This window comes from Anomaloglossus baeobatrachus, chromosome 1 (genome assembly GCF_048569485.1).
Source record: "Anomaloglossus baeobatrachus isolate aAnoBae1 chromosome 1, aAnoBae1.hap1, whole genome shotgun sequence".
NCBI classification, from domain to species: domain Eukaryota; kingdom Metazoa; phylum Chordata; class Amphibia; order Anura; family Aromobatidae; genus Anomaloglossus; species Anomaloglossus baeobatrachus.
In genome coordinates, this window is record NC_134353.1 from 54,160,202 (window position 1) to 54,179,353 (window position 19,152).

General features: G+C 45.1%; 1 protein-coding gene across 3 annotated transcripts in view; it reads left to right on the forward strand.

Moving 5' to 3' along the window:
- REEP1 (receptor accessory protein 1) overlaps nucleotides 1-19,152 on the forward strand; it is a 172,301-nt gene that overhangs the window by 44,623 nt on the left and 108,526 nt on the right. For all 3 annotated transcript variants that reach the window (XM_075346788.1, XM_075346787.1, XM_075346789.1), the window contains exon 2: nucleotides 744-816. In XM_075346788.1, coding sequence (XP_075202903.1) covers nucleotides 744-816 — 73 coding nt within the window. The remainder of the gene's footprint in view (nucleotides 1-743; nucleotides 817-19,152) is intronic.

The following is a 19,152-nucleotide window of genomic DNA, read 5'->3' on the forward strand; positions in this document are numbered from 1 at the left end:
GTGCAAGAATATAACTACTATAATACTGCTCCCATGTACAAGAATATAACTACTATACTGTGTCCCTCCCACATATTAAACATATAAAATACTCTATAATTACTACTTTGTGTATAGTTGTATAAAGATACAGTGCATTTGGATAGAAAACTGCTGCTTTATGTAAGTAAGACTTTGCTCACCTTTCTTTTTATATATATATATATATATATATATATATATATATATATATATATATATATATATAAAGTGGGTACAGAAAGTATTTGGACCCCTTTACATTTTACACTTTGTTTCATTGCAGACATTTGGTAAGTTCAAAAAAGTTCATGGTTGCAATGAAACAAAGAGTAAAAAATGTAAAGGGGTCTGAATACTTTCCATCCCCACTGTATATATGTATATGACTTAGTATAAAAGCCAAACCAGAATTTCTAATTGAAGACACCGTGTTTCAGGCTGTTGCCCCCTCCTCAGTGCAAGGCATGAAATCTGATTTGATTTTGCTGTAATAGGCCAGTGACTGTGGTCTAAAGTCTCTCCTTTTGTAGACACTGCCATGTCACTTGTCAAAAAGTACACACACTTTTGGCACATGCTGGGTGCACTGTTGCATTGAGATAAAATTTTCCCAGCACATAAGTGAGATGTTCACAAACTGAAATGTGACCATGAACAGAGCCTGTGTGATATTGTGAAAGAATCCTACAATAACAGTCAATTTTTGCATTTGTCTCTTCCAGGCTAATATTTGGCACGCTCTACCCCGCATATTACTCCTACAAAGCTGTGAAATCCAAGGACATTAAAGAATATGTAAGTACTGTAGTTCTTATTTTGTGCACCATAACAACTATACATCAGTACTAATAAATCAATCATTAACCAGTTCAAGGCCAGGCCATTTACCCCAGTTTCTGACCAGTCAACTTTTTGGGCTTTTTCATACTTGCGGTTTAAAGAGCTCTAAAATAAAAATTCTCATTCAAATACATGGGGCTTCATTTTACTGTCACTAATATTTTCGCTCTTTTTTTGTTTGTTTTTTTTTTTGTTGCTGATATTGAGTGATATCACTGGAAAAATAAAGCAAATGTCTGTTTTTGCCATTTTTTTTTATACCTACAAAGAATTATTTAAATGCATTTAAAAATTTGTTTCCAATTCTTTAACAAATATTTTTATGCAGCGGACATGTTTTTTTTTTTTCGAGGGAGGCAGGGCTATTAACAGCTATTCGTATTGACAGCGGTATTTTTATTTTATTTATTTCTTTTTAGCTGGTATTTTTTATTTATATTTTTACCTGTTATATTTTATTCTTTTTAATTTTTTATTTATTTTATTTTAGCATATTTTGCCCTCCCATAAGTTTCATAGTTTTAACCCCTTCAGCCCCCAGCCTGTTTTCACCTTAAAGACCCGGCCATTTTTTGCAATTTTGACCAGTGTCACTTTGACAGGTTATAACTCTGGAACGCTTCAACGAAGCCTGGCGATTCTGACATTGTTTTTTCGTGACATATTGTACTTCATGTCAGTGGTAAATTTAGGCCGATATGTTTTGCGTTTATTTGTGAAAATTTCGGAAATTTGGTGAAAATTTTGAAAATTTCACAATTTTCAAAATTTGAAATTTTATGCCCATAAATCTGAGAGATATGTCACACAAAATAGTTACTAAATAACATTTCCCACTTGTCTACTTTACACCAGCGCAATTTGTGAAAAAAAAAAAAATTCCGTTAGGAAGTTAAAAGGGTTCAAAGTTCATCAGCAATTTCTCATTTTTCCAACAAAGTTTACAAAAAAAATTTTTTTAGGTACCACATCACATTTGGAGTGATTTGAGAAACCTAGGCGACAGAAAATACCCAAAAGTGACCCCATTCTAAAATCTTCACCCCTCACTCTGCTCAAAACCACATCCAAGAAGTTTATTAACCCTTTAGGGGCTTCACAGCAACCAAAGCAATATAGAAGAAAAAATGAAAATTTTACTTTAACACAAAAATGTTACTTTAGCCATAAAAATTAGTATTTTCACAAGGGTATCAGTTAAAATGCATCATAAAATGTATCGTGCATTTTCTCCTGAGTACGGAGATACCTCATATGTGGTGGAAATCAAATGTTTGGACACACGGCAGGACTCGGAAGGCAAGGAGCGCCATTTGAATTTTTGAGTGAAAAATTAGCTGCACTCATTAGCGGACGCCATGTCGGGTTTGAAGACTCGCTGAGGTGCCTAAACAATGGAGCTCCCCCATAAGTGACCCCATTTTGGAAACTAGAGCCCTCAAATAATTTTTCTAGATGTTTGATGAGCACTTTGAACCCCTGGGGGCTTCACAGAAGTTTATAACGTTGAGTCGTGAAAAGAAAAAAAAAAAATTTTACCACAAAACTGTTGCTTCAACCAGGTAGCTTTTTTTTATCACAAGGGTATCAGGAAAAAATGCACCATAAAATCTATTGTGCATTTTCTCCTGAGTACGCAGATACCCCATATGTGGTGGAAATCAAATGTTTGGGCACACGGCAGGACTCGGAAGGTAAGGAGTGCCATTTGAATTTTTGAGTGAAAAATTAGCTGCACTCATTAGCGGACGCCATGTCGGGTTTGAAGACTCCCTGAGGTGCCTAAACAATGGAGCTCCCCCATAAGTGACCCCATTTTGGAAACTAGAGCCCTCAAATATTTTTTATAGATGTTTGATGTGCACTTTGAACCCCTGGGGACTTCACAGAAGTTTATAACGTTGAGCCGTGAAAAGAAAAAAATTTTTTTTTACCACAAAACTGTTGCTTCAACCAGGTAGATTTTTTTATCACAAGGGTATCAGGAAAAAATCCACCATAAAATGTATTGTGCATTTTCTCCTGAGTACGCAGATACCTCATATGTGGTGGAAATCAAATGTTTGGGCACACAGCAGGACTCGGAAGGCAAGGAGCGCCATTTCACAGCAAAATTGGTTGGAATTATTAGCGGACGCCATGTTGCGTTTGGAGACCCCCCTGAGGTGCCTAAACAATAGAGCTTCCCCACAATTGACCCCATTTTGGAAATTAGAGCCCTCAAATAATTTTTCTAGATGTTTGATGTGCACTTTGAACCCCTGGGGGCTTCACAGAAGTTTATAACGTTGAGCCTTGAAAAGAAAAAAAAATATTTTTACCACAAAACTGTTGCTTCAACCAGGTAGCTTTTTTTATCACAAGGGTATCAGGAAAAAATGCACCATAAAATGTATTGTGCATTTTCTCCTGAGTACGCAGATACCTCATATGTGGTGGAAATCAAATGTTTGGGCACACGGCAGGACTCGGAAGGCAAGGAGCGCCATTTCACAGCAAAATTGGTTGGAATTATTAGCGGACGCCATGTTGCGTTTGGAGACCCTCCTGAAGTGCCTAAACAATGGAGCTCCCCCACAATTGACCCCTCATGGAATTTATCTAGCTGTTTAGTGAGCACTTTGAACACCTGGGGGCTTCACAAACGTTTGTAATGTTCAGCCGTGAAAATATTTTATACTTTTTTTTACCACAAAATTGTTTTTTCAAACAGGTAGCTTTTTTTTCACAAGGGTCTCAGGAAAAAATGCACCATAAAATTTATTGTGCAATTCTCCTGAGTACACAGGTACCTCATATGTGGTGGAAATCAATTGTTTAGGCGTACGGCGGGGCTCAGAGAGAGAAGGAGCGCCATTTCACAGTAAAATTGATTGGAATTATTAGCAGACGCCATGTTGCATTTGGAGACCCCCTGAGGTGCCTAAACAATGGAGCTCCCCCACATGTGATCCCATTTTGGAAACTAGACCCCCCACATACAAAAAAATTAGTTTGGCGAAATAAAAAATACAGACATCAGTAAAAAAAAAAATGAAGAAAAAAAAAATATGAGCGCCTGCCACTAAGACCAGTGCCAAACGTGAGAGCAATGCACGAGTCTCGCATCGCATCATCCACTCCAGTCTGGAAGCGAGCAACTGCGCTGGATAATGCGATGCAAGGGGGCGGGGCGGCAGTTGAGAAAGGGCGCAGCGGATGGAAGATGGGAAAGGGCGCAGCGGATGGAGGAGCGGCAGAGGATGGGAAAGGGCGCAGTGGATGGATGATGGGAAATGGCGCAGCGGATGCAGGAGCGGCGGAGGATGGGGGGAGGGAGGTGAGATGGGGATACCTACCTTACAGGATGGATGTAGGCGGCAGAATCACAGCAGACAGAAGAGGCAGCAGATGAAGGAGGCAACAGATTGAGGAGTGTGAGAGGGGGCAGTAGATGAAGAGGATGGGAGAGAGCAGGCAGCAGATCGGGGAGGGGGGCAGAGTCTGATGGGAGAGAGAGATGGCACATGGAGGAGGGGGGGCCCCGGGGGGAGGGGGGCCCTCAGAACATGGAGGGGGGAGGGTGGCTTGCAGCACATGGAGGGGGAGGAGGTGTAGTGGCGATGGAGAAGGGGCAGCCGATGAAGGAGGCGGCGGCGGCAATCGGGAACAGTGGGGGCCGATTCGGGGGCAACAGCGGCTGAAAAAGGTGGGTGCGACAGCGGCGGGGACAGTGGCGAGCGTGGCGGCGGGGACAGTGGCGGGCGGGGCGATCGGGGACAGCGGTGGATCGGGAGCAGCGGCGGGGTGATCGGAGACAGCGGCGGGGCTGGCGGTGGCGATCAGAGCCGCGGCGGGGCTGGCGGTGGCGGGCGGGGCGATCGGAGACAGCGGCGGGGCTGGGGCTGGCGGGCGGGGCGATCGGAGACAGCGGCGGGGCTGGCGCTGGCGGGCGGGGCGATCGGAGACAGCGGCGGGGCTGGCGGTGGTGGGCGGGGCGATCGGAGACAGCGGCAGGGCTGGCGCTGGCGGGCGGGGCGATCGGAGACAGCGGCGGGGCTGGCGGTGGCGGGCGGGGTGATCGGAGACAGCGGCGGGGCTGGCGGTGGCGATCGGAGCCGCTGCGGGGCTGGCGGTGGCGGGCGGGGCGATCGAAGACAGCGGCGGGGCTGGGGCTGGCGGGCGGGGCGATCGGAGACAGTGGCGGGGCTGGCGGTGGTGGGCGGGGCGATCGGAGACAGTGGCGGGGCTGGCAGGGCGATCGGAGACAGCGGCGGCGCTGGCGGGGCTGGCAGGGCGATCGGGGACAGGGGCGGGCGGCGGGGGCAGCAACTTACCGATGGGCACCCGCAGAGACCGCTCTCCTCGGCTTTCAGGGACGGACACAGCTCACCGGCACCAGATCCACGGTGATTGGAGAGATCGGTCACAAGACCGGTCTCTCCAATCAGAGCTGGGGGCGGGTGAAGCACCGATCACCCAGCTCCAGCCAATGGCCAGTGCTACAGCAGCACTGATCAGGGCTGGATTTCAATGTTCCAGCCATTTTCAATGGCTGGAACATTACAGTGACTGTAATTGGCTGAGTGGCGTTCGTCAGCCAATCACAGCCTCTGTAGGTTCGGGGAGGAGGCACCAACCCTCCTGAGGTAAGGCAGAGGTCCCCTCCTTCCCGAATCTACTGTTTAATTAAACAAATTGGACTCCCCGGGGCTCCGGGACCGCGATTTCGCCATGACGTACTGGGTACGTCATGGATCGTTTAGCACCATGTCACCATGACGTACCCAGTACGTCAAGGGTCGTTAAGGGGTTAAAGGTTGAAGGCAGACTTAAGTCCATTGAGTTCATAGCTTAACATGTTGATCCAGAGGAAGGCAAATACCGAGTGGTGCAGACAGTAATGGCTTCACATTATGGGAAAAGTTCCTTCCCGACTCCACATACGACATTCAGACTAGTTCCCTGGATCAATGCCCAATCACAGAACGTTGCGGCTATAACCTGTAATGTTATATTTTTCAAGAAAGGCATGGGCCTCTCTTAAATTTTAGTAATAATAATTAATCAACCATTACAACATTATGTGGCAGAGAGTTCCATAGTCTTCCTGCTCTTACAGTAAATAATCCATAGTCTCACTGCTCTTACAGTAAATAATCCATAGTCTCACTACTCTTACAGTAAATAATCCATAGTCTCACTGCTCTTACAGTAAATAATCCATAGTCTCACTGCTCTTACAGTAAATAATTCATAGTCTCATTGCTCTTACAGTAAAGAACTGCATCTGTGATTATGACTAAGCCTCCTTTCCTCTAAATGTAGTAGATGCTCCCTTGTCCCTGTTGCAGGCCTAGGGGTAAAATCATTAGATCATTAGAGAGATCTCTGTACTGTACCCTCATATATTTGTAAATTGTAATAAGATTGCCTCTAAGCCTTTGTTTTTCCAAATTGAATAACCACAAGTTTAATAACCTGTCTTGGTACTTCCATCCACCCATTCCTTTATTAACCTTGGTTGCTCTTCTCTGCACACGTTCTAGTCCTTTTTATACACCGGAGACCAAAATTGTACACAATATTCTAAGTGTGGTCGCACTAGTAACTTGTATAGGGGTAAAACTATGTTCTTCTCATGAGCATCTCTGCTTCTTGTAATGCATCCCATTATTTTATTAGCCTTGGCAGCAGCTGCCTGACACTGGTCAGTAAAGTTGAGTTTCCCGTCCACCCATACACCCAAGTCTTTTTTCAGTGACAGTTTTATCCAGTGTTTTACAATTACGTACATAAGTATAAATTTTATGTTCTCTGCCCAAGTGCATGACTTTACATTTATCCACATTAAAGTGCAATTGCCATTGCTCAGCACAAGCCTTCAGCCTACACAAATCCTTCTCTAATACTAAATGATACTTTTCTGTATTAATTACCTTGCAGACTTTAATATGATCTGCAAATATTGAAATTCTACTCTCTATGTCCCATACAAGGTCATTAATAAATATATTAAAAAGAAGAGGGCCCAATACTGACCCATGTAGTTCCTCACTGGTAACTGTGACCCAGTCTGAGTGTGTTCCATTAACAGCCACCCTTTGTTTTCTATCGCTGAGCCAGTTCTCAACTCAGTTATACATATTTTCCCCTACTCCCTTTATTCTCATTTTATGGACTAACCTTTTGTGTGGCACTGTGTCAAATGCCTTTGAAAAATCCATGTAGACAAAATCCACTGCATTTTCCTGGTCCAGTCTGAAACGTACTTCCTCATAGAAGCTGATCAGATTAATATAACAGGACCGATCCTTCATAAACCCATGTTGATACTAGGTCATGAGGTTATTCTTCTTGAGATCCTCCAAGGTGGCATCTCTTAGGAAACCCTCAATGATTTTACCCATTGTAGAGGTTTAACTTACCGGTCTATAATTACCCAGCTCAGATTTTGTCCTCTTTTTGAATATTGACACCACATTTGATATTCGCCACTTATGTGGTACAGTTTCCGTTATTATGGAATCTGTGAAGATTAATAATAATAATGGTCTCCTTATCACTGTACTTAATTCCTGCAGTACTCGGGGGTGTCTGTCATCTGGGCCTGGGGATTTATTTACTTTAGTTATTTTGAGGTGGTGCCGTAATTTTTGCTGGGTTAAGCAAGTGACATTTAATGGGAAATTTTTTTGTATCTCTGATCATTTCATCGAATTTCTTGTATAAATACTGTAGAGAAAAAGGTGTTTAGTAGTTCGGCCTTTCTTTTATTCTCTTCCACTCCAACTCTATTCCTTGCTCAGCGACACCTCCTACGGCCCCTTTGCCTGATGTAGCACAGCATAGAGGCTGTCAGTCAAGCAGGAAGAAGCGGTGTTGAACTTGGAATAGAGCTGGAGTGACAGAGGCTTCAGATAGTGCTTCTGCCTCATTTGTATATCTATTGAAACCGTGATTTCCAGTTAGAAATAACCAACTGGCCATGTAAAGGTATTGCTGGACTTGTCCTTACGGGAGCTACCTGTGCATATAAATAGTTTGCTGAGTGAAATCCTATTGAGAGATTCCTTTTAAAGGGGTATGTTCAAGTTTGAAAGTTTTCTTCTATGTATGAGATAAGGAATACATTCCAGATCGCTGGGGGTCTGACCACTGAGACCCCCACCCATCCCAAGAACTAGTGCTCTGAAGAGCCTGTATGAATGGAGCAGAGGTCGATCATGCGCACTGCCGCTCCATTCATTCTTAAGGTATTGCCGAAGACCAACTGAGAGCATCGCTTGGCTATCTCCTGTCATAGCCGTTTCTCTGTTACTAGAGACTTGTCACAAGATCTGGACCAGAGTCTCTCTTTGCCATCTGATACTCTTCACATTAAACGTATTACCTTTTCTTTGGTGCTGAAAGGGTTAATGTCAGTTTTACTTTACAGCAGCTTCTGATTCCTGGCCTCAGGTGTTTCCGGTTGGTGACCACTCCCTTCCCCTATATATGTTCACATATCCCAGTAGAGGGTGCCAGTTATTCTGATTTTATTCTGAAGCTAGGCCTGGAGGTGGAAGGAGCTGCTGGAGTCCTTGTTGCAGTGAAGTGGTGTAGGCTGCAGTCCTGGTGTCTGACTGAAGCTGTGACGTTGAGCTTTATCCTTTTGTTATTTCCCCTGTCTTTCGTACATTCCCTTCATGTTGTTTTAGTGCAGCCGTGGGACTAGTAATTTTTACCTGCCAGCTCACTAGTCAGGGCTATTACAAGGTCTCTCAGGGCTTCAGTTATACTGCTCAGTGACAGATGCAGAACCTGTATAGGAACTGGCTAGGTGTGAAGGGTACAGCTGCAGGTGAGTGCAGAAGGTGTCCCATCTTCCCTCTCACTAACACCACCACCTTTATTAGTGTCCCCGGTGTTTCCCTTCTTTGTTGTGGTGAAATCCCTGTTTGTGGTGTGTCTTGCTCCATGCCAGACCTTCCCCTAGTCCGTGCATGACCTCTTCAGTATTCCCATTAAGTATGAACAGAAGAGCGACAGTGCGCATGATTGACCTATTTTTCTTTCACACAGGGATCTTCAGAGCCCCATTTTGTGAGATAAGTGGGTGTCGCGGCAGTCGGACATCCAGCAAATGGGAACCTTGAGAATATCCCTTTTATCCTGTGTAATGAGGGGCCAGGGGCGCCTCCGGCCTTGTAGTCGTGGCCTTTGTAGATTCAAGGCTCTCCCCTGACTCCATCACTACTTCAAGGTCGGGAGATGACTCGGTGGGGCAGAGTGTGGTGGTGCAACGATCATCCGGCGCAAAAACACGCTTCAGGCAGGGTTCAATGCAAATAAACGACATGTTTTATTTTCACACTTCTTCTCCCAAAAACAGTGCAGTTATGGATACCGGGTACACTTGCTTGAGCTGGGGGACAACCTGCCCTAACGCTCCCTCTGGTGGGGTGTGACCGGTTACTCCACTTCGCCGGGCTCCCACTAACAGCTACCCACAAGCCGGACCCACACCGGCTGCTTCACTTGCTGAGGTATCGTCTCCTCCTGTCTTCTCCGGCGTCCCTGATCAAATCAGCTCCCACACTCTGCCCCCTAGTTGTTCACTCACTCCTCCCGGACCCGACTGCACTTTCTACCCTACACACACTTTTTATCTTCCCCTGGTTTCTGCCGGCTCCTCCTCTTTCCCTGTGGCGACAGCCGTCCCACCCGGCCACTAGGGGTGCCCTAACACAATACAATATCAGTAAAACACTTTTATTAAAACAGCATTAACATTAACATTTCCGATAACTATGTCTCTCCTGTAGGGGTCTGCCCACCCACTACACACCTCCCCTCTTAAAACCCGAGCCTCCCGGCACGGCTCCCACATGAAATAACACACATATTTAAACTACGAACCAGTTCAGCGCCCGGAGTTCAACTGGGAGCTCCCGGTCTTTGGTGGCGCCCGGAGGCTGAGCAGCGCTCCCGGTCTTTGGTGAATCCCGGAGGCTTGGTAGCGCTCCCGGTCTTTGGTGTGCCCGGAGGCCAACGTGGCACTCCCGGTCTTGGTCGTTTAAACAAGAGAACCACAACACTTAAACAGCACTTCTCTCTTTCGGCAACGCGGAGGAGCCCCTGGCTCAGTCCAGCCACAGACTCCCTCCGGACTTAACATAACTTCTGCCGGTCAAACAACAACACCGGTCTTCGCACGCGCCGTTCAGGACGCTTTACGCTGGAGGCCAGGCTCGCTTCCACTCGGCCCTCTGTGCCTGAATGTAGACGGACAGGGACTGCCCGGGCTTCGACGTAACCTCCGAAAAGGTTCAGGAGCAACGGCGGCCTCGGATGTCGCGATCTCTTCATTCCCCGGCGGGGGTGATGGGGTCGCTCCCCGGGGTGGCTGAGGCACGTCCAGAACAATCACCGGGTGGTTGGTTATGCTCTGGTTGACCGCCAGCACCGCCGGGGTCTCTCTTTCCGGGCCAGGAGTCAGTCCGGGCATCATCTCTGGAGCCACCGCTAGGGTACGTCGGGGGTGAGAGGCTTCAGCCAGCACCGGTCTTGCCTGGGTCCGCCGCCGGCTTTGATGTTCCTCCCACTCTATCTCCTGTTGCCATTGAGTGGCTTCTCGTGGGGTCGGCATTCTGGTCACGCCGACCGCGAAGAGGCCGCGGCTTCCTGCCTCAGGTAAGAACTGGACTTTTTCGCCCGGATAGAGTGTGTGGAGGCGCTGTGGCAGACCTTCCACATCCAGATGAACCCGGTTGTAAAAGTAGTCGTCTCCGGTTGTCTCTTCCCGGATAAAGCCGTAGCCCTCTTGTTGATTGAACTTTACCACTATACCAGTGGTGAAGTGTAGCGCCAGCTCTTCGCCTCGGGGACCGGCCATCATCTCCCGGGCGATGGTCTCTGCAAGCAGCCGCTCCCGGACGGGGTCTGGTACCGGAGACGGAGCCCTTGAGTGAGGTATGGTAGATGGCTGGACGGGGTCCCAGAAAAATCCCAGGGATCTTGTTCCAGCTTCTGGGTGATTTCTTCTGCCGGAGCCTGCACGGGGACGGCTGGTGCTGCGGCCGCAGGCAGGGGTGTCTCCAGGACGGGATAGGAGATCCACAGGGGCCGATTCCCCACTGGTAACTGGGTGGCGTAGGTCGCCCGTACTTCAGTAGTAGTGCCTCCCGTCGCAGCGTCCCAGGTGGTTAGCCAGGTCACCTTAGCCGGACGTTCTGATCCTCCTGACGCGGCCGGGATATCGAGAGGGGACGCTTCTGTAGCAGCATGTTTGGGACGTCCTCGGCCCAGGTTAGCGCGGGCCATAGTGGTCACTATTTCCTGCTGTTGTCCGGAGGTCTCCATCTCGTGAGCTTGCGGCGTCTCTAGTAATGGCGGCGGGGTCAGTGGAGAAGGAAGTGGAGGCGGGCTTATTTTTCCCGCTCTTGAGCAGACTCCACCCCCAATCTCCCACATCATAGCGACCCCTCCGCGGCGGTTCTTCTTTTCCTTCAAAACACCGCCCACTGTACATGTTCTTCTGTGTGCCCTGGGACTGGCACCTCCCCTCTTTGGGCGGAGTACTCCGAACTTCTTTTTCGGCACCGGCCAGCCCCAGGCTCTTCTTTTGGCGCCAACTTTTCGCGCCCTTTCTACGTCTTCACCGACGACGGCCATCTTGCCGCCATCTTGTGCCCGGTCCAACGCTGCAGGCACTGTTTCTTCTTCCCACCATGGGACTGGAAATCTTCTCTCATAGTCCGGATCCTGTGCCCTAGGCACCACTTGATCTCCGGCTTCTTGGGTTCCTGGCAGGGAATTCGCATCCTGCCGACTACGCCACATGTAATGAGGGGCCAGGGGCGCCTCCGGCCTTGTAGTCGTGGCCTTTGTAGATTCAAGGCTCTCCCCTGACTCCATCACTACTTCAAGGTCGGGAGATGACTCGGTGGGGCAGAGTGTGGTGGTGCAACGATCATCCGGCGCAAAAACACGCTTCAGGCAGGGTTCAATGCAAATAAACGACATGTTTTATTTTCACACTTCTTCTCCCAAAAACAGTGCAGTTATGGATACCGGGTACACTTGCTTGAGCTGGGGGACAACCTGCCCTGACGCTCCCTCTGGTGGGGTGTGACCGGTTACTCCACTTCGCCGGGCTCCCACTAACAGCTACCCACAAGCCGGACCCACACCGGCTGCTTCACTTGCTGAGGTATCGTCTCCTCCTGTCTTCTCCGGCGTCCCCGATCAAATCAGCTCCCACGCTCTGCCCCCTAGTTGTTCACTCACTCCTCCCGGACCCGACTGCACTTTCTACCCTACACACACTTTTTATCTTCCCCTGGTTTCTGCCGGCTCCTCCTCTTTCCCCGTGGCGACAGCCGTCCCACCCGGCCACTAGGGGTGCCCTAACACAATACAATACAATATCAGTAAAACACTTTTATTAAAACAGCATTAACATTAACATTAACATTTCCGATAACTATGTCTCTCCTGTAGGGGTCTGCCCACCCACTACACCTGCCCAAGGTGTTTACAGCCCTGACAAAAAAAAGATCATTGTGTCACGCCTGGGACATCTAGCAATTCTCAGAACTCCCATAGAAATGAATGAAGAAAGCCGCACATGCACAACCCCTTCCCCATTCCTGAGATTGCGTGCTGTGTCATTTATGGAATATAGTATCAAACACTTATCAATATACCATAAATATCCCAGGCAGAATAACTGCATAATAATAATAATCTGTGTCTTGAAAAGCTAGATGTCAGCCAGGATTGGCAATAATAAATCTCCGATAGAGCATGTTACCTGTTATGTGGGACTATGGGGAAAACAGGAAACCGGGGTCCCAAAGCTCACCTTCAGACTAGAGGTCCCTGTCCTATCCCTATTCTAAGAGTTACCCCTAATGGTGGGGATGTCTGGGTCTCCTTCCTGGTCCTGCTCCTGACCAGCCCTGATCTTATTCTGCCTCCCCTAGGAGGGGCCAGGACTAGAGTATGATTTAACCATTGGAAATAGACAAACATGGGAAACCAGAACTCTGTCACACAGCACGCACACACAATAAGAGATTAGGTGGAAAACAAGAGCATGGAGAAAACAACAAGACAACGGGTAAACTTCACAACAACACCAAGCACAGGCTACTCTCTCCAGCAAATCTGTGAGACCACAGCACACAGACTAACTTAGCAGAAACTATAGTCACCATGGGTGGGAGATCTCCTCCAACCTAAGTATGAGAGGAGCAGATGTGATTGGCTCCCTTACAACATGTGATCCCAGAAACCTAACAAGCAGGCTAGGAAAGGTTAACTCTTGCTAGCCTGTCTATGACTGAGCATACGACGCCTGAGTCTGCCTGTGTAGATAGGAAGCACCAGAGAAACCATGGAGTGTCAGAATCTGCAATGTGAACAACGTCTGATGCCGCCATGATAGTTGGCGAATTTGTGTAAAACTCCGTGTGACATTACCGCTCTCTGCTGTTGTAGGTCTGTGACGTCTCCGCAATTTATCACTCGGCGATTACAGATTTACTGATACCGTCCTAATGGGAATTGTACTAGATAATTTTTGGTTGGCTGCAATTCCATTTTTTTTTACAGCAAAGATTAATATGTGCCCCCATTATATTGCTGCCGCTTATTGCCTTTTCTTTGGTCAACATGACCCTCCCTATGATTGGAGTTGAGACTTCTGCACAGTAGCTTACCACCGAGGAAGAAAGGAGATGTGACTAACCAGACCGGAGACCCCCTCTCTCTGAACCCCCATAGCAGCTGTAATCCCCTGTACTTTCCCCAATAAGTTTCTACATACAGTCAGCTGCTCTCTAGGGATTAATGTAAAATAAGTCGGTGTCATCTTATCCCTCCAGGCTCCACTAGTTTGTTTTGTGTCATATGTCTGTGGACAGATAACGCGCAGATGTGAGCTCCTGATAATTCCACTATTACGTCTCCCGGAAACTGAACTATCATAGAAGAAAATAACATTTCTGCAGTTTAGGTGGACTCTGCCCTTGGCATGGAAACTGTTAATTAAACATGTCTAAAATTGCAGCGCACTCAGCACATGATCCGCACAGCGAATAACCGAAAACCACATCTAAGATGGAAAAATCCATTTATAACCAAAGTAAAGAGGAGTATATTTGCTTTAGGGGAAAAAAAAATCGAATAAAGTTTCCATGAGTTTCCTGCAACAATTGGAGCAACTGTTCCAACATATAATTTTACTTCTGATATTATAAATTACACTGCCAGCTATGCTGGATATATACATGCCAATCCTGGGACAGCAGCCAAGACCCAGCTAAATGAATTACTCAATGAAATACAATGTTGACTACTATCGGCGCTCCCCAAAGACTGACCTCGATTTGATGAAGATGTGGTCCTGATTACTTCAGACCTGAAGATGGCAAAACGTGTTGTTGCATGGTTTGTATGTGCATGACTATATGAACACATCCATGTACTTTATCTAATAAAATTATTGATTCGATCACATCGATCCTCATCATATCGAGCTTACTCTTTGGGGAGCGCCGATAGTGGTCAACATTTTCTTTCTACATTGTCCCTGTGATATCTCCGACAGAGGAAGATTTTTCACAGTGGATCAACTTGGCAGCATACCCGTCTGTGAAATGGATATCTATTAACAGCTCATCTGATCTATACTGCAGGGGAGTACATATATACAGTCATATGAAAAAGTTTGGGCACCCCTATTAATGTTAACCTTTTTTTTTTATAACAATTTGGGTTTTTGCAGCAGCTATTTCAGTTTCATATATCTAATAACTGATGGACTCAGTAATATTTCTGGATTGGAATGAGGTTTTTGTACTAACAGAAAATGTGCAATCCGCATTTAAATAAAATTTGACCGGTGCAAAAGTATGGGCACCCTTATCAATTTCTTGATATGAACACTCCTAACTACTTTTTACTGACTTACTAAAGCACTAAATTGGTTTTGTAACCTCATTGAGCTTTGAACTTCATAGGCAGGTGTATCCATTCATGATAAAAGGTATTTAAGGTGGCCACTTGCAAGTAGTTCTCCTATTTGAATCTCCTATGAAGAGAGGCATCATGGGCTCCTCAAAACAACTCTCAAATGATCTGAAAACAAAGATTATTCAACATAGTTGTTCAGGGGAAGGATACAAAAAGTTGTCTCAGAGATTTAAACTGTCAGTTTCCACTGTGAGGAACATAGTAAGGAAATGGAAGAACACAGGTACAGTTCTTGTTAAGCCGAGAAAAGGCAGGCCTAGAAAAATATCAGAAAGGCAGAGAAGAAGAATGGTTAGAACAGTCAAGGACAATCCACAGACCACCTCCAAAGACCTGCAGCATCATCTTGCTGCAGATGGTGTCAATGTGCATCGGTCAACAATACAGCGCACGTTGCACAAGGAGCAGCTGTATGGGAGAGTGATGCGAAAGAAGCCGTTTCTGCAAGCATGCCACAAACAGAGTCACCTGAGGTATGCAAAAGCACATTTGGACAAGCCAGTTACATTTTGGAAGAAGGTCCTGTGGACTGATGAAACAAAGATTGAGTTGTTTGGTCATACAAAAAGGCGTTATGCATGGAGGCAAAAAAACACGGCATTCCAAGAAAAGCACTTGCTACCCACAGTAAAATTTGGTGGAGGTTCCATCATGCTTTGGGGCTATGTGGCCAATGCCGACACGGGAATCTTGTTAAAGTTGAGGGTCGCATGGATTCAACTCAGTATCAGCAGATTCTTGACAATAATGTGCAAGAATCAGTGACGAAGTTGAAGTTACGCAGGGGATGGATATTTCAGCAAGACAATGATCCAAAACACCGCTCCAAATCTACTCAGGCATTCATGCAGAGGAATAATTACAATGTTCTGGAATGGCCATCCCAGTCCCCAGACCTGAATATCATTGAACATCTGTGGGATGATGTGAAGCGTGCTGTCCATGCTCGGCAACCATCAAACTTAACTGGAATTGTTTTGTAAACAGGAATGGTCAAATATACCTTCATCCAGGATCCAGGAACTCATTAAAAGCTACAGGAAGCGACTAGAGGCTGTTATTTTTGCAAAAGGAGGATCTACAAAATATTAATGTCACTTTTATGTTGAGGTGCCCATACTTTTGCACCGGTCAAATTTTGTTTAAATGCGGATTGCACATTTTCTGTTAGGACAATAAACCTCATTCCAATCCAGAAATATTACTCAGTCCATCAGTTATTAGATATATGAAACTGAAATAGCTGTTGCAAAAACCCAAATTGTTATGAAGAAAAAAGGTTAACATTAATAGGGGTGCCCAAACTTTTTCATATGACTGTATCGTGCACACTTTTTGGTAAGTTCCTGCTATGTTCAGATAAGTAAAAACCAAGGAGAAAAATTGTATGAAAAATACCCTGAATATAAATAAATAAATTGCAAGTGCTTAATAACAGGGTACTTAGTGTATACATTTTTGCAAAAAGGTAAAAAGCTGTCTCACCTCGTCACGGTGTACCCATCTGAGACAGTCCCTAACCTACTGAAGTTAAAAACATTATCAATACCTGACTTGTGTCATGTCAAAACTCCAATATGGATGGTGGCAAGTGGTTAGCTGTGTCCCAGATAAAATACACAGCAAAGTGAGACGCAATCAGCTGTTCAGTCTCAGTATTAGGAGGGCTGCACCCCCAACTTGCAACCAAGCAAGAAAACATACAAAAAACACAAAAACCTGAGCTGAAACAATGTTCAGTAAACATGCAACATTAAGCATGTGAATTGCAGCCTTAAGACTAGAAAAAACCAAGGAGAAAAATTGTATGAAAAATACCCTGAATATAAATAAATAAATTGCAAGTGCTTAATAACAGGGTACTTAGTGTATACATTTTTGCAAAAAGGTAAAAAGCTGTCTCACCTCGTCACGGTGTACCCATCTGAGACAGTCCCTAACCTACTGAAGTTAAAAACATTATCAATACCTGACTTGTGTCATGTCAAAACTCCAATATGGATGGTGGCAAGTGGTTAGCTGTGTCCCAGATAAAATACACAGCAAAGTGAGACGCAATCAGCTGTTCAGTCTCAGTATTAGGAGGGCTGCACCCCCAACTTGCAACCAAGCAAGAAAACATACAAAAAACACAAAAACCTGAGCTGAAACAATGTTCAGTAAACATGCAACATTAAGCATGTGAATTGCAGCCTTAAGACTAGAAAAAACCAAGGAGAAAAATTGTATGAAAAATACCCTGAATATAAATAAATAAATTGCAAGTGCTTAATAACAGGGTACTTAGTGTATACATTTTTGCAAAAAGGTAAAAAGCTGTCTCACCTCGTCACGGTGTACCCATCTGAGACAGTCCCTAACCTACTGAAGTTAAAAACATTATCAATACCTGACTTGTGTCATGTCAAAACTCCAATATGGATGGTGGCAAGTGGTTAGCTGTGTCCCAGATAAAATACACAGCAAAGTGAGACGCAATCAGCTGTTCAGTCTCAGTATTAGGAGGGCTGCACCCCCAACTTGCAACCAAGCAAGAAAACATACAAAAAACACAAAAACCTGAGCTGAAACAATGTTCAGTAAACATGCAACATTAAGTATGTGAATTGCAGCCTTAAGACTAGAAAAAAACAAGGAGAAAAATTGTATGAAAAATACCCTGAATATAAATAAATAAATTGCAAGTGCTTAATAACAGGGTACTTAGTGTATACATTTTTGCAAAAAGGTAAAAAGCTGTCTCACCTCGTCACGGTGTACCCAGCTGAGACAGTCCCTAACCTACTGAAGTTAAAAACATTATCAATACCTGACTTGTGTCATGTCAAAACTCCAATATGGATGGTGGCAAGTGGTTAGCTGTGTCCCAGATAAAATACACAGCAAAGTGAGACGCAATCAGCTGTTCAGTCTCAGTATTAGGAGGGCTGCACCCCCAACTTGCAACCAAGCAAGAAAACATACAAAAAACACAAAAACCTGAGCTGAAACAATGTTCAGTAAACATGCAACATTAAGCATGTGAATTGCAGCCTTAAGACTAGAAAAAAACAAGGAGAAAAATTGTATGAAAAATACCCTGAATATAAATAAATAAATTGCAAGTGCTTAATAACAGGGTACTTAGTGTATACATTTTTGCAAAAAGGTAAAAGGCTGTCTCACCTCGTCACGGTGTACCCATCTGAGACAGTCCCTAACCTACTGAAGTTAAAAACATTATCAATACCTGACTTGTGTCATGTCAAAACTCCAATATGGATGGTGGCAAGTGGTTAGCTGTGTCCCAGATAAAATACACAGCAAAGTGAGACGCAATCAGCTGTTCAGTCTCAGTACTGGGAGGGCTGCACCCCCAACTTGCAACCAAGCAAGAAAACATACAAAAAACACAAAAACCTGAGCTGAAACAATGTTCAGTAAACATGCTTGGTTGCAAGTTGGGGGTGCAGCCCTCCTAATACTGAGACTGAACAGCTGATTGCGTCTCACTTTGCTGTGTATTTTATCTGGGACACAGCTAACCACTTGCCACCATCCATATTGGAGTTTTGACATGACACAAGTCAGGTATTGATAATGTTTTTAACTTCAGTAGGTTAGGGACTGTCTCAGATGGGTACACCGTGACGAGGTGAGACAGCTTTTTACCTTTTTGCAAAAATGTATACACTAAGTACCCTGTTATTAAGCACTTGCAATTTATTTATTTATATTCAGGGTATTTTTCATACAATTTTTCTCCTTGGTTTTTTCTAGTCTTAAGGCTGCAATTCACATGCTTAATGTTGCATGTTTACTGAACATTGTTTCAGCTCAGGTTTTTGTGTTTTTTGTATGTTTTCTTGCTTGGTTGCAAGTTGGGGGTGCAGCCCTCCTAATACTGAGACTGAACAGCTGATTGCGTCTCACTTTGCTGTGTATTTTATCTGGGACACAGCTAACCACTTGCCACCATCCATATTGGAGTTTTGACATGACACAAGTCAGGTATTGATAATGTTTTTAACTTCAGTAGGTTAGGGACTGTCTCAGATGGGTACACCGTGACGAGGTGAGACAGCTTTTTACCTTTTTGCAAAAATGTATACACTAAGTACCCTGTTATTAAGCACTTGCAATTTATTTATTTATATTCAGGGTATTTTTCATACAATTTTTCTCCTTGGTTTTTTCTAGTCTTAAGGATGCAATTCACATGCTTAATGTTGCATGTTTACTGAACATTGTTTCAGCTCAGGTTTTTGTGTTTTTTGTATGTTCAGATAAGTGTGTTCCTCTCCATTGTTA